General features: G+C 38.3%; 3 protein-coding genes across 3 annotated transcripts; all 3 read left to right on the top strand.

The window, feature by feature from the left end:
• The first annotated feature begins 358 nt into the window (after nt 1–358).
• Nucleotides 359–2,626, top strand: LOC134882876 (blue-sensitive opsin-like). The gene is made up of 5 exons (XM_063910880.1): nt 359–814; nt 894–1,062; nt 1,142–1,307; nt 2,028–2,267; nt 2,357–2,626. The coding sequence occupies exons 1-5, from the start codon at nt 436–438 to the stop codon at nt 2,459–2,461; spliced, it is 1,059 nt and encodes a 352-aa protein (XP_063766950.1). The 5' UTR covers nt 359–435; the 3' UTR covers nt 2,462–2,626.
• A 1,200-nt stretch (nt 2,627–3,826) lies between these two features.
• On the top strand, nt 3,827–6,898 carry LOC134882825 (blue-sensitive opsin-like). The gene is made up of 5 exons (XM_063910785.1): nt 3,827–4,342; nt 4,466–4,634; nt 4,729–4,894; nt 5,961–6,200; nt 6,626–6,898. Exons 1-5 carry the CDS (start codon nt 3,964–3,966, stop codon nt 6,728–6,730), a joined length of 1,059 nt encoding a protein of 352 aa, XP_063766855.1. The 5' UTR covers nt 3,827–3,963; the 3' UTR covers nt 6,731–6,898.
• A 7,739-nt stretch (nt 6,899–14,637) lies between these two features.
• Nucleotides 14,638–16,923, top strand: LOC134882686 (red-sensitive opsin). The gene is made up of 6 exons (XM_063910543.1): nt 14,638–14,875; nt 15,334–15,630; nt 15,753–15,921; nt 16,001–16,166; nt 16,252–16,491; nt 16,578–16,923. Exons 1-6 carry the CDS (start codon nt 14,773–14,775, stop codon nt 16,674–16,676), a joined length of 1,074 nt encoding a protein of 357 aa, XP_063766613.1. The 5' UTR covers nt 14,638–14,772; the 3' UTR covers nt 16,677–16,923.
• Nucleotides 16,924–18,218: the final 1,295 nt, after the last annotated feature.

Here is an 18,218-nt window from a genome sequence, read left to right on the forward strand (position 1 = left end):
TGTCCACGAAGAGGTCACATCCCAACCAAAAATGTTTACTTATGGATTCATATGTTTACGTCAGTACATCTTTAAGTCTGTGTCCTAATTATCTGTATAGGACTGCTTCTGTTATAAAAAAAGTGACGGGATGAGAACAGGATCCCGTTGATTAGGTCCCTTAATTGTTTATTGGGTTCTTGGCCAATATTATTTGTAGATGTTCCAGTGGTTTCTATAGTTCTCTAATCCCATTGACCAAAGTCAGGGTTTTGTTAAGTTAGTCAAGCAATTCATTATTCAATCATTTAATTAGTTAATTTATGTCAGGCAACACTATAAATGACTTCCCAGTGAACTCTACAGGACTGCTATAGTCATAGTGCTGCCGACGGTTAACTGACCGATCACATGAAAAGGTATTTTTGAGTTTTCCTTTCTAACCTTCAGGGAAAAATGAAGCACGGCCGTGATATGGAGCTTCCGGAGGATTTCTGGATCCCCATCCCTCTGGAAACCAACAACATCACGTCCCTCAGCCCATTCCTGGTCCCCCAGGACCATCTAGCCAGCTCCGGCATCTACTACGCAATGGCCCTGTACATGCTTTTTATATTTGTTGTGGGCACCTTCATCAATGCGCTAACAGTGGCATGCACCATCCAGAACAAGAAGCTCAGGTCCCACCTGAACTACATCCTGGTGAACTTGGCGATTTCAAACCTTCTTGTGTCCTGCGTGGGCTCCTTCACTGCATTCTGCTCCTTTGCGAACAAATATTTTATCCTCGGGCCACTAGCATGCAAGATTGAAGGTTTTATTGTGACGCTTGGTGGTAAGAGAAACTTTAAAAACACATATTTAAGTAAATGAGTTTTAAAGAGTCTTATAATTCGTGCTGTATGTCGTTCCAGGTATGGTGAGCCTGTGGTCTCTTGCTGTGGTAGCTTTTGAAAGATGGCTGGTTATCTGCAAGCCAATGGGTAACTTTATTTTCAAGCCTGACCATGCTATAGCTTGCTGTGCATTCACCTGGGTGTTTGCACTGATGGCTTCACTTCCTCCACTTTTCGGATGGAGCAGGTAAGCAACAAAAACCAACCTATAACAACTGGGAATCTTGGACATACATGCGAATGCTCTTGTGATTATCTCTCTCCAGGTACATCCCAGAGGGCCTGCAGTGCTCTTGTGGTCCAGACTGGTACACCACAAACAACAAATACAACAATGAAACCTACGTCATGTTTCTCTTCGGGTTCTGCTTCGCTGTGCCCTTATCAACAATTATCTTCTGCTATTCTCAGCTCCTCATTACGCTGAAAATGGTGAGGAAAAGTTAGAAGACCAGGAACAGATTTTAGGAATATTTTTTAATGCTGCTCAGAACTTAATTCATCCCATGATGCCTTAAATTCTTGTTTTTTCCTCCATAGTAAAAAGAATCTCAAAACTGAGAAAAGTTGATGAATTGAAGTAAACAGTGAATGCGTTTAAAACAGCAAACTTGATATATCAGTTTGGGAATACCAAACAACTTGGGCAATAATATATAATCCGAGTGTCGTTTATCTAGTGGTATTCTCACTACTTTCCTACATTTTTGCTAAACTATTATATCTAATACACAGAACCTGTTGTGTTGTGACTCAACTCTGCCCCGATATACTTCGATTCATTAAAAAGGTCTAAATTCTTTGCTCACCTTGGAGGCATGCACCAAAACATATTCCTTAAGCATTCAAGGTGACACAGGGTGAGGACTACTAAACATGAAGGACTCAGAAGACATTACAGCCACTTGGTCTCCAATGTTGATGATTGCTATTTGATATTTCATTGATCTGTTATTTATGTTTGTGTTTATTTCAGATTTATTTGCTTTTTTGTCATGGGGCCTGCAGCCATGATGCTCTTAGGATGAAGATTTTTTATTTCAACAATCTTAATCTTAAGATTTATTAAATGTATACTTCTTATGCTGTAATTTCAACACAGAGTGGTTGAGAAGATGCTTGCTGATTACACTACTGGCTTTTCCTCAACAGGCAGCGAAGGCCCAAGCAGAGTCTGCCTCCACGCAGAAGGCAGAGCGCGAGGTGACGAGGATGGTGGTCATCATGGTGCTGGGTTTCCTGGTGTGCTGGTTGCCTTACGCCTCCTTTGCCCTTTGGGTTGTGAACAACCGTGGGCAAACATTCGACCTGAGATTAGCTTCTGTACCGTCTGTCTTTTCTAAATCCTCTGCAATCTACAACCCGGTCATCTATGTTCTCCTCAACAAACAGGTCAGTCTGATGCACCCCATTCTTATTGAAATCACATCTATGGAGTTAATGGTGCATTTTAAAACAAGTGTTTCCTTGATGTTTCTCAGTTCCGTACATGCATGATGAAGATGCTGGGGATGGGTGGAGGTGATGATGATGAGTCGTCGGCATCTTCGTCAGTCACAGAAGTTTCCAAAGTTGGGCCTGCTTAGTCTGAACATCATGACTTATCTGCCACAAATTACTTAATTGTAAATAACGGTAAAGGTACGTGTGTCTTGTCATTTGAAAATATATATATATGAATGCTTCAAATCATATAATAAAGAAATATTACATGTTCTGCAAAGTGGAAAAAATAAAAAAAATCGAACATATTTGGTGTCTTTTATACTGGTTTGAAATCTATACAGTTTCTTTATAAGGGCAATGTTTTGTCAGTCCTATAACATGGAAGAGGCTGCAAAACAAGCTGTTGTGAAAGTAACGCATATCTTTAGTGACATTCAAAAAGGCAGTAAAGACATTTTATGATGTCAAGTTCCAACAAAATCCTTGGTTTTTCCAAAAATACTGCAGCACAGGCGACTGATCATTTGTGGCAAGGTTGCTCTTCCATTGGATACACGTGTTTTTCAATTTCACCTTTGCAATTAAAAACAAACACAATTTTTCGTTCATTTCCAATTCCTCCTCCGTTCTCTGTTTATAGCACCCCCGGATACAAGGATGCACAAAGGTCCTCTCTGCATTTGGTAATTGGATTGACAAAGCTACAGTGAGCATCCTCTGCGATTACACTCGGTTCTCCACGTCTTGTGCGCTCTTTAAGCTCAGAGGCGGAAGAAACTTCAAAAAAAAAGGAACACAAAGCTTGAGTTAAACCAGCAGAGAAGATTATAAAGGGTTTAAGTGCAAGAGCTGATTAGAATTAATGTTATTTGGAATCAGATTAGCAGGCAAAGACCTACTTTACTCTTCCCTAAGAAAGTGGGATTAACCTGTTTTAATTGGTTTTTCACGTTAAGAACTAGTGTGCAACGTATATCTTCACAGGTGCACACATTTACATGCTTGTGTGTGTTCCTTGATCGAGATACCTGTACTTTGTGTTCCTACAAAAGTAAATCTTATTCATTCATATTCTTATCTCAAAACAGCAGAATGTTGTTACTTAAAGCAAAAAATTCATAATTTAGATCAGTGTCTTGCTTACCCAAAAACCTCTTCAAATGTTTAATTTATCAGACAGTTGGATAAGCACCGACAAGTGATTTCCAATCCCTAACACATGCTTTTTTTGTATGTTTTCCAATGACAAAAGCCCTTAATGTAACATTTTCAAAGATGTCTTTCAACTTTTGGAAGATGTTGTTCTCAACCCCTCAAATATCTGGTCTTTATCCTCTTTGGCAGAACAGCAAGAAGGGCAAACCTCTAAATGAATTACACTGATTATAGCCCACCCCAATGTATGAGTCAATTATAGTATCATTAACCCTGTCATGGGGATGAGTGGCTTCCTGAGTGCCTTTATAAAAGTCCCTCCTCCACACGAGATTAACGAGAGACGTTAGGGACGCAGAGCACACAGCATTCATGCCCGCCTCCTAAAACTTAAACTCTCGTTATATGATATATATGATCTAGGCAAGGCAACAACAAGGAGAACACTTTAAGTAAATAAATTGTTTTAATATATAAATAGGGCAAAATGAAAGGATCTCGGGCCATGGAGCTACCAGAAGACTTTTGGATACCTGTTCCGCTGGACACCAACAACATCACGTCAATGAGTCCATTCCTGGTTCCTCAGGACCACCTGGGGAGCTCGTCCGTCTTCTATGGCATGGCAGCATTCATGTTCTTCGTTTTCATTTTTGGCACTTCCATAAACGTCCTCACCATTGCATGCACTGCCCAATACAAGAAGCTCCGGTCCCACCTTAACTACATCCTGGTGAACTTGGCCGTGGCAAACCTCCTCGTGGCCGGCGTGGGCTCTTTCACTGCGTTCTGCTCATTTGCATGCAGATATTTCATCTTTGGAGCACTAGGATGCAAGATTGAAGGTTTTCTGGCAACGCTTGGAGGTAAGATTCTAACTGTAGTTTCGAAACAATATACTTCTATTTGATCAAACCCTTTTTTTATTCCTGGACTTAACTAAAATGGTTTCAAAACGTTTTTTTAATGGTCTGTCATTGTCGTTCCAGGTATGGTGAGCCTGTGGTCTCTTGCTGTGGTAGCTTTTGAAAGATGGCTGGTTATCTGCAAGCCAATGGGTAACTTTATTTTCAAGCCTGACCATGCTATAGCTTGCTGTGCATTCACCTGGGTGTTTGCACTGATGGCTTCACTTCCTCCACTTTTCGGATGGAGCAGGTAAGCAACAAAAACCAACCTATAACAACTGAAACTCATTTAAAAACTGGGAATCTTGGAAGTACACTCAAGGCTCTTTATTATCTCTCTCCAGGTACATCCCAGAGGGCCTGCAGTGCTCTTGTGGTCCAGACTGGTACACCACAAACAACAAATACAACAATGAAACCTACGTCATGTTTCTCTTCGGGTTCTGCTTCGCTGTGCCCTTCTCCACCATCGTCTTCTGCTACTCTCAGCTCCTCATTACGCTGAAAATGGTGAGGAAAACAAATTCTTCCAGCAAAATCTCAAATCAAAAAACACTCAAATGTAGTTTAGTTTTAACATTTGAAAACAAAAAAGTCAAGCAACTTTTGTAGTTTATTGCATGTTGTCTTATCAAAGTCGAAGTCTATCAGTCACAATCATCGGGCTGTCTTTATCAGATATTCGTAAATTATCTTGTTAATTTCTTAGATATTGACTCATCTCAGATAATGTGGTTCGTGAAATATTGAACTATACTGATAAGCAAAAACGTATCAGGATAAGTCCTTCAGAACAAGCTGCTGGTTTGAGAATTTTTATTCTTTTAGTCCCCTTAGTGTATCTTAAGGTGTATGCTATGGGATCCTCCTGGGATCACTAGTATTCATTAAACATAGTTTCAATGTAAATGACCACTTATGTAAATAATATTGTGATCTATGTGTTTATACCAAACCAGATTGTTTGCCAGTTAAACGCTTTGTACCAAAAAAGAAAACCTGATGTTTTAATTCAGATTTACTATACATTTAGAAATCATCTGTGTGCTTGTACACTTAAATATTGACACTTCTTTACAAGACTGTGCTCGGTCTTCCATCTTACCAACATCACTTGAACAAAGTATGGGAAGTTAGCTCCCAGGACTCATTTCTACTCTGTTTCTCTAAAGCCGGGACTGACTTTGGTAAAAATACATTAAGTGTGGTGTTCCCTGTGTTTGGAATCAGGAAGCTGGCCTCTTCAGAGGCATTAAAGGGGATTTCAATTGACTTGAAGCAAGGAAGATTGGACTCCATTGTTGATGATTGTTATTTGATATTTCACTGATCTGTAATATATGTTTGTGTTTATTTCAAATTGATTGGCTTTTTTGTCTTTGTGCCTGCAACCTATCTTGGCCATGACGCTCGTAGGAAGAAGATTTTATTATTTCAACAACCTTAATCTTAAGACTTATTAAGTTCATCCTTCTGATAGTGTACTTTCAACAGAGTGGTTGAAAACATACTTGCTGGTTATACTACTGACTTAGAAAAAGTCTTTAACCCAACTTACCTCTCTTTTCCTCAACAGGCAGCAAAGGCCCAAGCAGAGTCTGCCTCCACCCAGAAGGCAGAGCGCGAGGTGACCAAGATGGTGGTGGTCATGGTGCTGGGCTTCCTGGTGTGCTGGTTGCCTTACGCCTCCTTTGCTCTTTGGGTTGTGAACAACCGTGGGCAATCCTTCGATCTCAGGATGGCGACCATACCTTCCTGCCTCTCGAAGGGCTCTACAGTCTACAACCCTGTTATCTATGTTCTCTTCAATAAACAGGTCTGTTAAATGTTGTGATGCACAACACACTCTAAATGTATGTTCAAGTGCTAAAATGGTCTTTGCCCATAATCTTCTGTTTGAATTATAAGATGTAGTCCTCTTAGCCTTTAGAAGACCACACAAGGACTTACTTACAGTCGTTACAGCAAGTAAAGAGAACATGTTAAATGTGTGGAAATGTCCCGATAGCAAACATTTCAGTATAAAGAAAAATGACAAAATCCCATCCTGAGAACTGGTGCATTTAGCAGTTTCTGACACCACTTGGGGGTGCCAAAGTATTCCCTTGGTTGTTTTTACATGGTTTCTTTATGGTACATATAGCTTTTTCCCCTTAGTTTTCACACTTGTTTGTTCCACTCGTTCTAAAGAAACCATTTCCATCCAAACCTAAACTATCTGTTTTTTTCTCCCCCCTACAGTTTCGTTCATGCATGATGCAGATGCTGGGTATGGGTAGTGGAAGTGATGAAGAAAGCTCAACATCACAATCAGTGACTGAAGTCTCCAAAGTTGGTCCTGCTTAGACTGAACATCGGACTAGACAGTACTGATTTTGAATTGTAAATAAGAATACATGTAAGTGTGTTTTGTCATATGAATAAGTATATATGGGATGTTGCTATTCAAGTAAGACATCTAAATAAATATGCAAAGTGAAAAACGAACATTAAAACATTTATATATAGACTCTGTATGATGGTGGTATTCCCTGATTGAATGATTGATGTATATTGTTTCCTTACGGTTATTGTGCTGTGATCACATTTTTACTAGGAAATACAAAAATGCAGGTTTTTTAAAATATTAATAATGATTTCAAACTCCCTTTAAAATATAATTCCACAAAACATACTGAAATCAAGTTAAATGGGTCTTTGCAAACCTAATTTGCGTGTACCTTACCGTAAATTACCTTAGCATCATTCGTTTATGGAGCATTGGAGTGACCGGCGGATTTAAACTCCCGGAAGTTGTTTCAAAATAAAAGGCCTCGCAAACTTCGTCTGATAACTTCTGAAATTAACATGGGTGGATAGTTTGGCAGCTTTTGAGCCACATTCCGGTTTAATTGTAGACATTTTGAGAGTGCATTGACCTATAAACATGAACTGTAATTAAGGATACAATAGAGTCGTTCATTGATGATGTATTTTTGTAGGCTGACCCGGAAGTGAGCGGGACGCTGAGGCAAATATTTGTAGTGGCCAAGAGGCAGTTCTACACCTGCCGTGTCGGTGCGTGACATCACTGGGAAAGAGACGTCTGTAAATCAGCTGATAGTTAGTTTTAAACTGAATAAACTACCCAGTATTAACACTTGTATATCACTTGTTTGTTTCATTAGGTTTTAAAAGTTGTAAAATGCGCTTAAAGATAAATCCATATTTATTTTCTCTCTTCGTCCTGAGCCGAGAGCGGGAGATCGGGGGCGGGGCTAAAGGAAAAACTTAACTGCGCATGCTCTATGAGCCACACTCAGGTATTCTGTTGGGTAAATGGGAGGTTCTGCTCTCGAGAATGTCAGGCCATTTTGTCTTGATGTGCAAATTAACAAGGCCCTGCTTCCGAAGCTGTATCCAGTAGTTATACTATATCCCCGGGCCTCCCTTCAAGGAAAACATTGCACCACTTTATCAGGTCGGGGCAAACAATCACAAAAAGGCGGGAATACAAAAAGCAAGGAAGTGATAGCAGACAACATCATGACACAATGAATGTATTTTTAAATGATAAAACTGGAAACAGAACATTCAAAACACAAGATCATGACGTTATGGAAGGCCCAGGCTGAGTATGTGCCTCCACCTGTAAGGCAAAGTTAGAGTTAGGATAGTGGTCGTTTTGGTGATGGATGCCGAACGCCCCCTTTGCGCTTTTGGATTGGTAACTATGATTGGAGTTTGTAAGACTAAATATCATCACATCCTGTCTGTCTGAAGACTTTACAGTCAACAACCCTCTTATTAACATCCTCCTTAAACAACAGTTTGCAAAATTGTCAATATTTCCCATGACGTTAAATCTATATTTGCAGACCGGAGGCATATATAAAAAGTGGACTCAGTCACAATGACGTCTACCATTGGTTTGTTGACTATGGTTTCAAAGCCTTGAGTTTGACAGCACTGTCGTCGCTAAATCACTGTATTGTTAATGTTTGTATCTGCAAAAACATTACCTGCAAAATTCCTTACATTATTACATGACGGATTGATATATATTTCCCTCACCAACAAATGACTTACATGACGTGAATAACAAGGAACAAGAAAACATTTTGACAAACAGAATTGTATCATTCTTACCAATAAGGAGTTACAAGCAAGGTCCAAATATTTTCTTCCAGCTCACTGTAGATATTTTGAAACTTAATATGTTATATTTAGATTTAGTTTCAGAACATCAGCAGTGAGCTAAAGGGAGAATTCAGAGACTATTTCAGAGATACTATGTGATATGAAAGTTACAGAAAACTATTTTCAAAAAACCTTTTGTATTACATACACTGACACTACAAGAAATGCCACAGGGTCATTTGCTCCAAAATGATCTGTTGGACATTATGACAGTTCTCAATCTAATATTACATAATAAACAGATCAAATAATTAAGGTCACAAATTAAGGCTAAATATGTTGTTTTATGCTTATTATCCATTACATTAGTCTTACAGCTTTAATAAGCTTACTTTTCAGATTGTCCTCCTCTTCCTGTCCAGTGAAAACCAAAACAAAATGGTAAACTGAGATAATATTTTCCCTTATGGGTCAGCTCCTCAAGCTAAATCCACTCTTCAGAAAGTCTTTTGGATCAGCTGGAAAATACACAATCAAAAATCTGAAAAACAAGGCTGTTTTGATGAGCTCATGAAAAGTACTTGTAACAGATATTTGGTTCACACAGGACAATGACAAAGCCACAATCATATCTTCGATCTTATAGAATGCGTTATGTTTCATACCATACACAGCTACACATACACCTTAATTAATCAGTAAAACGGTAAACACTTTTTTACACCACACGTACTTTTCACACTTTTTGTTTATAATATTTTTACATTTATTTCAGTTAGATTCTAAATGCAGCATTTATCATATCATTGGGTTATTGTCACAGTGTTGTATTTTGACTGGAAAGTTGTGAACATTTCTTCGATATCTGCGAACAAAAAGACATAGAAAATATACATAAAATGTCCCTGCTGTTGAAACAAGTGAACACTCAAGATGGCGCCATATTGCCTCCTCACAACAGGCCCCTTGTGTACTGTATGTTACTGTACAGTTGTGAGCAAATCACTTGGAAATAGTGTGTAGTGGTTCATAGCAGAATGGACAATACTAAATGGTCAAATATACAATATAATTATTTTTAAATAACATCACATTTAATTATATATTATACGTAGGTTTGACCAGTGGCAGAAAACATGTCTCTTAGTTAGGTTAAACAAAACTTAACTGTTTAATTCATCTGTTACAAGTCCTGCATTCAAAATTGTAGAGGAATTATCCAAGTAGAACAGCGTAAAAATGATAAGTAAAGTACAAGAATCTGAAATATACTTAAGAACAATACCTGAGTAATTGTACTTTATTACATTTCACCACCACACCACTCACGTTTTGCATGTGCATGTTTTACTAGTTTACCTTCCACGCGCACTGAAAGGCATTACATCGCAGGGCTCAGAGTATGACTTGGCATAGACACACACGCACACACACACACACACACACACACACACACACACACACACACACACACACACACACACACACACACACACACACACACACACACACACACACACACACACACACACACACACACACTGTACATTCTATATGTATTCCATTTAATATTCCTTACCTTTCACACTTATTGTACATATCATATCCTGCTTCATGTTTTGTTTTTGTTCATATTTTCTGTACATTTGTTGTCCAAATTGTATATGTTTTAATTTCTTTTTAAATGCTATTTGATTTGATTTGATTGTAATTACATTGTCTTGTTTCTATGCTGCTGCAACAAGAACATTTCCCAATTTGGGATCAATAAAGTAATTCTATTCTATTCATCTTTTTCTATTCAAAAAACTAAATACCGTGTACATGGCACTCGGTTTAAAGTAGTTCTCAGTTTTCTTTTAATTCTTTAACACAATAAACTAAAGACAGTTCCCTAAATGGGATTAGCCTTTAATCTCCAGTTAGTCGCATAGTGTTTACATTCCTCTGTTTGTGTGAACCTATTCTAATCAACTTTTGAACAATCTGCCACAGAAACACCTGCCACCCGTAATCAACTGTATGTTTTACCATGAGAAGCGAAAACACATATGAAAACATAAAAAATCCTAAATCTGAACATTTTGTTCTGTTATCTGTTTTACATGTGAAAGTAATGAATATAACAGCCCAGGGTCATCTGTGCTGCAGAGAGAAAAGCAAAGAGAAAACGAAGAGAAAGAGAATAATCCAATCATCACAACATCTCTCATTAACATCTGCAAACATCTACAAATAGGATTATTACACTGGTGTGAAGTGAACGCGATGACAAGCAACATGGTTCATTCCTCACCAGTGTAATTTCTCTTAATACACATGTTTTTCAGACAGAGGGTGTTAAAGCAAGACTCTCATGTCATGGAGATTCCCGTCGCTAGTCGGGAGCAAATCCGAGTTCTGCTAGTAGAGAACTTTTACCAACCATGAATAGTTCAGAACTAGCGGAATTCCAGACCTACCCTCGAAACATCACAGACTCACCTAGAAAATCATTAAATCTCCGCCTCTTGGTACATTAAGATACATAAAAGTAATATACCATCCCCTTAGACATTAGATGAAGCACTATGACATCTGTTAAGTCAAACATAAATAGAGACAGAGTTAGAAATGAATAGAAAATGAAAGTTTACAGATTTCTTTAGTGTCCGTCTTCTTCAGGATGCGCAGTCCTTGCCCCACTTGGAGTCCTCATCAAATCTGCGAGACAGCTACTTGAGGCGAGAGGTGCAACAGATTTCCAGAAAACTTTGTTAACCCTGATCTGAAGTGAACTATTGTTCCGGATAGATTAACCTGTTATCGAGGGAGAATGCCAGAAGTAATTACTCAGAAGTAGTTACATCTTAGAGCCGGAGTTGTCCATATAAGCTACTTTGGTCTGCCGGCTATTAAGATCCTCACCTGAATTGACTATCTTCGGATAAGAGGTTCAACACAACAGGGGAGAATACTAACTCAACAGATCCCCAACAATGCCTTAATACACTGACATAGTTTCAACTTTATCGACGATTAGGTAGTGTTAGCGATTGTTTGGTACAGAGGCTCTCATATCTGTTTATAAAAACCCTGATAAGTTTTGAAACATAAACCAGGGGTATATAATCAAAGTTTGTTAGCTTTCCACTCTCAACAATCAGAGCCAAGCCTTTTTTAATGCGATGGAATAGTCTTTTTTGCTTGAGAATCTTCTTAACTCAGCGAGATAACCCCTAAGTATTGAATTAAGCCATGATAAGAGCTGGTTGAGTTCTCTAAATGCTAAAGAAAGATACTACAATGCTTCATTTCTGATCTACTTCAGCACGGGGAACCGTGGACCAACCTTTATATGGAAAGGAGATAATGCCATCCCACAATTCCTTGCGGTAGAAACATTTAAAGCAACGCACCAACCGGATATCAATAACATCTGCGTCACTGTTTAATTGTGGACATCGGATTAATCTAAACGTTGTTCTTTGGAGGAGTGAGTCTTTTCTCTTTGGACAGGAATCATTTCTTGAACTGTACAGCATAGGAACCTTTATTGCGTGTTATAATTGAAGTTACTTTGAAAAAATTCGTATTTTGTAAGTGCAGTCCAATTAGGTACTGTCATTGCCTTATCGTAGTTTTTCAAATTACATTTCATTCACATCTTTCCTGGAACTCATGAAGTTTGACACTCAGAAATTGGTTAAGAAAAGACACTGGACGTATTTTCTACTATTTAATTGGAGCTTTTGTTTCATGATTTGTAGCACTGCCATCCCTCCTCGCAGCCCCTTGGTTTACTTAATTAGTTCTGCTCAACTCCTTGCTGCCTAAATGGGATCATGATTATCTTATTTGATCCAAAAGACACCCAACAATTGAACCTGGAAAGCTTAAAAAAAGCCTTTTTATTTTCAGACTATGGAAAAGTGGGGAAAAGAGAACTACAGTATTTCCAACTATGTCTTTAACCAAAGAAAACACATGTAGGCTAGTACATGTGATCTACTTTTGATAACTAATGTAAGAACTAATACAAACATATTTCTTCCCTCCATTAACTGATCTTCCCCCGAAACAGTTTTGAGCCCCTTGTGTTCTCCAAGTTCATCACTGCCTTCAGAATAAACAAACACGAGTAGACCCAACAGATGATTAGGATCTAATTCTTCACTTGAGCCCTATTATCCTTTGGATGTTTTCCCTTTCATGTAGTGTGTTGTATAGGTTTTTGTGCATATAAATGGTTTGCAAAGGCAAGTTATTTACCGGCAATGAGGGCCCAGAACTGAGTTTTGGCTTTAAATTCCAGAAGTAGGGCTGAATGTGAAGTCAGACTGGGAGACTGTGTGTTCTGGTCCCGCCTGGTTTCCTGCGTGCATGAGATTATCAAACTGAAACCTTGAATAAGACGAAAAAATCCTACGCAAGCCAGTTTGTTCGATGTGATCCTACCCATCTAAAAGCCCTCCCTGAGGCGCAGATGGCCTGGATCAAAGCGTGCTGGGGAGAGAAAGCTCAGAGTTACAGTCAGAGGTAGAATATTTACTATTTACTTGAGTTAAAGTAACAATACTGTAGTGTCAAAAGAGTCTGTTTTAAGTCCTGCATTCAGATTTCAGAAGTATTAACCTAATTTATACTTTAGGTAACAAAAGTAAAATGACTCGTTATGCAGCATGGCCCATTGAAGCAACATTGACAATGGTTGACAATCAGATTTTTCAATAACCAAACCAATCCCTTACTTCTGAGTAAATGAAGTAAACTAATAGACAGCAGATCCATTTTCTCCCCTCCAGAGCCCATTAGGTCACATTGCTGTACATAATACAATATATATGGTAAAAAATGATGCACAAGATTATAATGCATTATACTTGCATTATAATCCATTCATAATAGATCATGATGATGCGTTGTTATTTGCTACTCTAAGCGGTCATTAAGTTATTAAATTCCTGAGAAAATCAAAACTGGTCATGAGTTACTTGTGATCATTTGTTTGCTTTAACGGGAAAATATATAATTAAACTCATGCAGAAACAACACAAAACCTTTCAAAATGACTTCATATGTTTAAAATGTCAAAACAGAAATTGAATTAAAAACATGGGCATCATAGAAAGTGTTCAAAAACATATTTTCCCCCTAGATTGCTAATTATTTTATTGTTATTTAGGCCACTTATCCTGCCTATATGGGCCACGGATCCTTATTTAAGTCACGGGATGAAGGAGCTTTTCAATCCTTTCCTGCTGTTTGGTTGTTCCATCCTTCCGGAAATATCAGCCTCTCCAGCTTTGCCCCTGGCATGAGGAGCATGACGTGCTCTGCAGGATCAAAGCGGAGTCTGAAAATCCTGTGTTCTGATGTGAACTCTCTATCCGGAGGGATTAAAAGGGCCTGGCATTCAGGGCTGCGACTGTCGCTATTATAGGTCTATGGATCACCCCTTGTCCAATAAAGCTGCTTTCCACTTGGCTGTCCTCTAATGTGGACTAACTTAGTTCGATCACTACAACATAGAGCAGATGGAACCATTTATATAGCTTATATATTTCTACTCTTTGGGACAAATTAGAACGCTTTTAAAACACAAGTATTCACACAAACATTCATAGAGAGGCAGATTTACAGTACGTGTCATCTTGTTTAGAAGGAGAAATCACACACTCAGACCTTTAGATATGCCATCAGGACACTTCACAAAAAACACACAAGAAAGATCATGTTGATGCACAGTTCTGCTGCACTTTCCTAATTTTCAAATGCATTCATTTTAATGGAACAACTTGGAATGAGAGTCAAAGTTTTTCCATTTGGAATAATCCTCTGCATTAAACAGTATAAGAAAATATAATATGAGGTGGAATACGTTTCTTGTGTAGCTTTATTGCTTGTGTTGTGTAATATACAAATATAGAAATAGACAATATTGGCCCCGGCAGGTCTCAGTGAAAGAAAATGATGGCTCAAAATTGCGTTTATGTCTAAGTCACCTAATCCTCAGTTTAACAGAGTAGACGTATATCCGCTTTCAAACAGGATTATTTGGGCATTTTGTGTCTTAAGGCAATAAGCTAATGGTTTTAATTACAGTTCAAATAAGTTTGCTTACAGCTGCTTTGGTTTCACTGCAAGTAGCACAGCTAACCAAACTACCTAATCCTATCAGAGGTCTATGAAGCACAAGTATAAAAGCTAAAGTGAAACGTGTTGCACAAGTCGTCGAAGGAGGTTGCAAGTGAAAGTTTAGCTTCTGAGGTTCTCCCTCTACAATCACAATGGCAGAAGATTGGGGAAAACCGGTATTTGCTGCCAGGCGACACAATGAAGATTCAACTAGAGGATCAGCCTTCGCTTACACAAACAGCAATCATACCAGAGGTACAGTTTTTTGTCTTATTTTTAACAATACAATGGTCTTGTTAACCAAAATCCCTACATCGTATACCAAAAGAAAATCATTCATATGCTCTGATTTGTCTCTACATTTGTTGATTTTTGAAGAATTTTTCTAACTTTCGTAATCTTTAAAGAAACTTGGTTGAACTTAATTTGAATGTATTCGCTCATTTAAGATGTAGCCTTGCAAAACAAATGTGACAGTTTGACTGACATTGAACTCCATGTACTTTTAGTATTTGTTTTTATTTTACATTTGACAATAGATTTAGAGTTTGACAAATTGCTTTTGTGTAATTATTATTACAAGATAGATTAGGGAGTTTCATTGTCACTGCATCAAGGCATTGCTTCTTTGTCACTTCGAAAAATGAGACAGTGGACAACATGAGATTCAAAACTGAGAGACTAAACACCAGATTATTTTTTCCCCCTTTCAGATCCCTTTGAGGGTCCCAACTACCACATTGCTCCAAGATGGGTTTACAACCTTGCAACGCTCTGGATGTTTATTGTGGTGGTCTTATCAGTCTTCACCAACGGTCTCGTCTTGGTGGCCACAGCCAAGTTCAAGAAGCTCCGCCACCCTCTGAACTGGATCTTGGTCAATCTTGCTATTGCTGATCTTGGAGAGACAGTTTTTGCCAGTACCATCAGTGTATGCAACCAGTTTTTTGGTTACTTCATTCTTGGACACCCAATGTGTGTCTTTGAGGGCTACACCGTCTCAGTTTGTGGTAAGTGCTGAAAATATGTCCTTGATTTGTTTAGAAGATTGTTTGAAAAGAGAGTTTTCTTTATGTCACATAATCTCATCAGGCTTAAATACCCTAACTGAGTGTCCTTATTCTTCACACAGGTATTGCTGCTCTCTGGTCCCTGACTATCATCTCCTGGGAGAGATGGGTAGTTGTGTGCAAACCTTTTGGAAACGTCAAGTTTGATGAAAAATGGGCCACGGGTGGAATAGTATTCTCCTGGGTCTGGTCAGCAGCATGGTGTGCTCCCCCAATTTTTGGATGGAGCAGGTAGCCTGATTATATTTTACCTCAAAAACATGTTTAAATCAATCATAAGAACCTCAAACTTAACATTGTCCTAATTCAGGTACTGGCCTCATGGACTGAAGACTTCCTGTGGCCCTGATGTATTCAGTGGAAGTGAAGACCCTGGAGTCCAGTCCTACATGATTGTTCTTATGATCACATGCTGTTTAATTCCATTGGCAGTCATCCTCCTGTGCTACCTTGCAGTCTGGCTGGCTATCCGTGCCGTAAGTTATGTCATCAACACTTGTATACATCAAGTAGCTCCGCAGCCTGACAGAATCTTACACTGTGTTCATTTGTTGATCACAGGTTGCCATGCAGCAGAAGGAATCAGAGTCAACCCAGAAAGCTGAGAGGGAAGTATCCAGAATGGTCGTTGTCATGATTGTAGCTTATATAGTCTGTTGGGGACCTTACACATTTTTCGCCTGCTTTGCCGCGGCTAATCCTGGATATGCCTTCCACCCTCTGGCTGCTGCCATGCCCGCATACTTTGCCAAGAGCGCCACCATCTACAACCCAGTTATTTATGTCTTTATGAACCGGCAGGTGGGTACAACAGTCATATTTGGTCTCTGTTAAAATCAGATGTGTTTTGTTTACAGTTGCTAACATTTTTTACATTTATTTTTCAGTTCCGTTCATGCATCATGCAGCTCTTTGGAAAAGAAGCAGATGATGGCTCTGAGGTGTCCACTTCAAAGACAGAAGTCTCCTCTGTGGCTCCTGCATAAAGCTGTTGATGTTCTCCCTTTTGGAAAAACAAAACTGAGAACTATTGTGAATTGTACAGTAAATATATATTGTTTCATTTTCTTTTCTTTTCTTTTTTTTTTTTTTTTAGCAAATATAGCTTTCTGGCAAAAGAAAAAACCAAAAAAAAAAACCAACATATATATAAATATATATATAAAGCAAATGAATCATTATATGAATGATCTTTTTTCAGATGAAAATAAAAAGAATATCAAGCATGTTGAACACTTTCCTTCTGTGATTCTTTTAAACTACGGGTGCACATTAGAGTAGATTAGATATAATGTTCCTTGTCACTGGTGTTACTGTTAATGTACATTGCTTTCATTTCAAATTGTAATCCTAAGAGCTATGGGGTACATCTACGGCTTAAAGAAACACAAGGGAAAAGATACTTGATCGAACAAGGAATTGATTCAGAGAATCAGAGTCCAAAATAATCTGTATTCTTCACCCAGCAGAAAGACTGCAATCATTTTAACATGTAAAACATTGTTTTGCCAAATGAGATGTCTGTTGTGACATTCCTGGTTAAAATGTCTGTGCAGTGAGATCAAAATACTCACCTGAAATGACTGCCTATGACCAGGTACTGCCATGGTTGGGAGGGTTACTTTAAAAGTGTATTCTGTTAGAATGAATAGTTACCTATAAAAGGTAATAAGTAATCTGAATATCAAAATATAAAAGTAACCTGATTACTTTTACACTCAACAAATAAAGAGTTTTTTGAACATTAAAGCATGGAGACATGTCACAGTAGAGGCACAGACAATAAATGTGAACCTAAGATAATATTTTCTCTTTACCTGAAAAAGACCATGGTGTCATGTACTGCTGAGAGGCACAACATACACATATAAAATAAACACGTATAGGCCCCTATAATTTAAATCAGTAATATATAAAGACATTATATACATGTTATATCAGTAAGGTTTTTTATAGGATGTTATGGGCTTCATATGAACAGCTGTGAAAAATTGACAATCAGTTTCTTAAAAACTGGATGGAAGGGAACAGTGTGGGAGAGACACTCTGGAGGGAACTTTTGGATTTGAGCATTTACAGACCATTTATATGCACAAAAACCTATAACACACTACAGGATAGGGAAAACCCTCAAAAGCATAATAGAGCTAATTTAAATGGCTCTCTAAAATGACAATCCAGAGGATATAGAAAAATAACCAGCATTACGCCAAAAGGTGCAAATACATATCATGATAATGAACCTAAAGCCATCTTGGTCTCAGACTGTGAGCCAGTATCAGATCTGATCCAGGTTCTCATTCTTACCTGCTGTAAAGTAACAAAGTACATTTACTCAAGTACTGTACTTAGGTACAATTTTGAGATACGCATACTCTACTTGAGTATTTCTGTATATTGCCACTTCGTACTTCAACTTCTGGTACTTTAAGTAGCTATATTTGAATGAGTAAGATTTTGAATGCTGGACTTTTTCTTGTAACAGAGTGTTCCTACACTCTGGTAGTTCTACTTTTATTTCAGTACAA

The sequence above is a fragment of the Eleginops maclovinus genome, chromosome 20, assembly GCF_036324505.1.
Source record: "Eleginops maclovinus isolate JMC-PN-2008 ecotype Puerto Natales chromosome 20, JC_Emac_rtc_rv5, whole genome shotgun sequence".
Taxonomy (NCBI): Eukaryota; Metazoa; Chordata; class Actinopteri; order Perciformes; family Eleginopidae; genus Eleginops; species Eleginops maclovinus.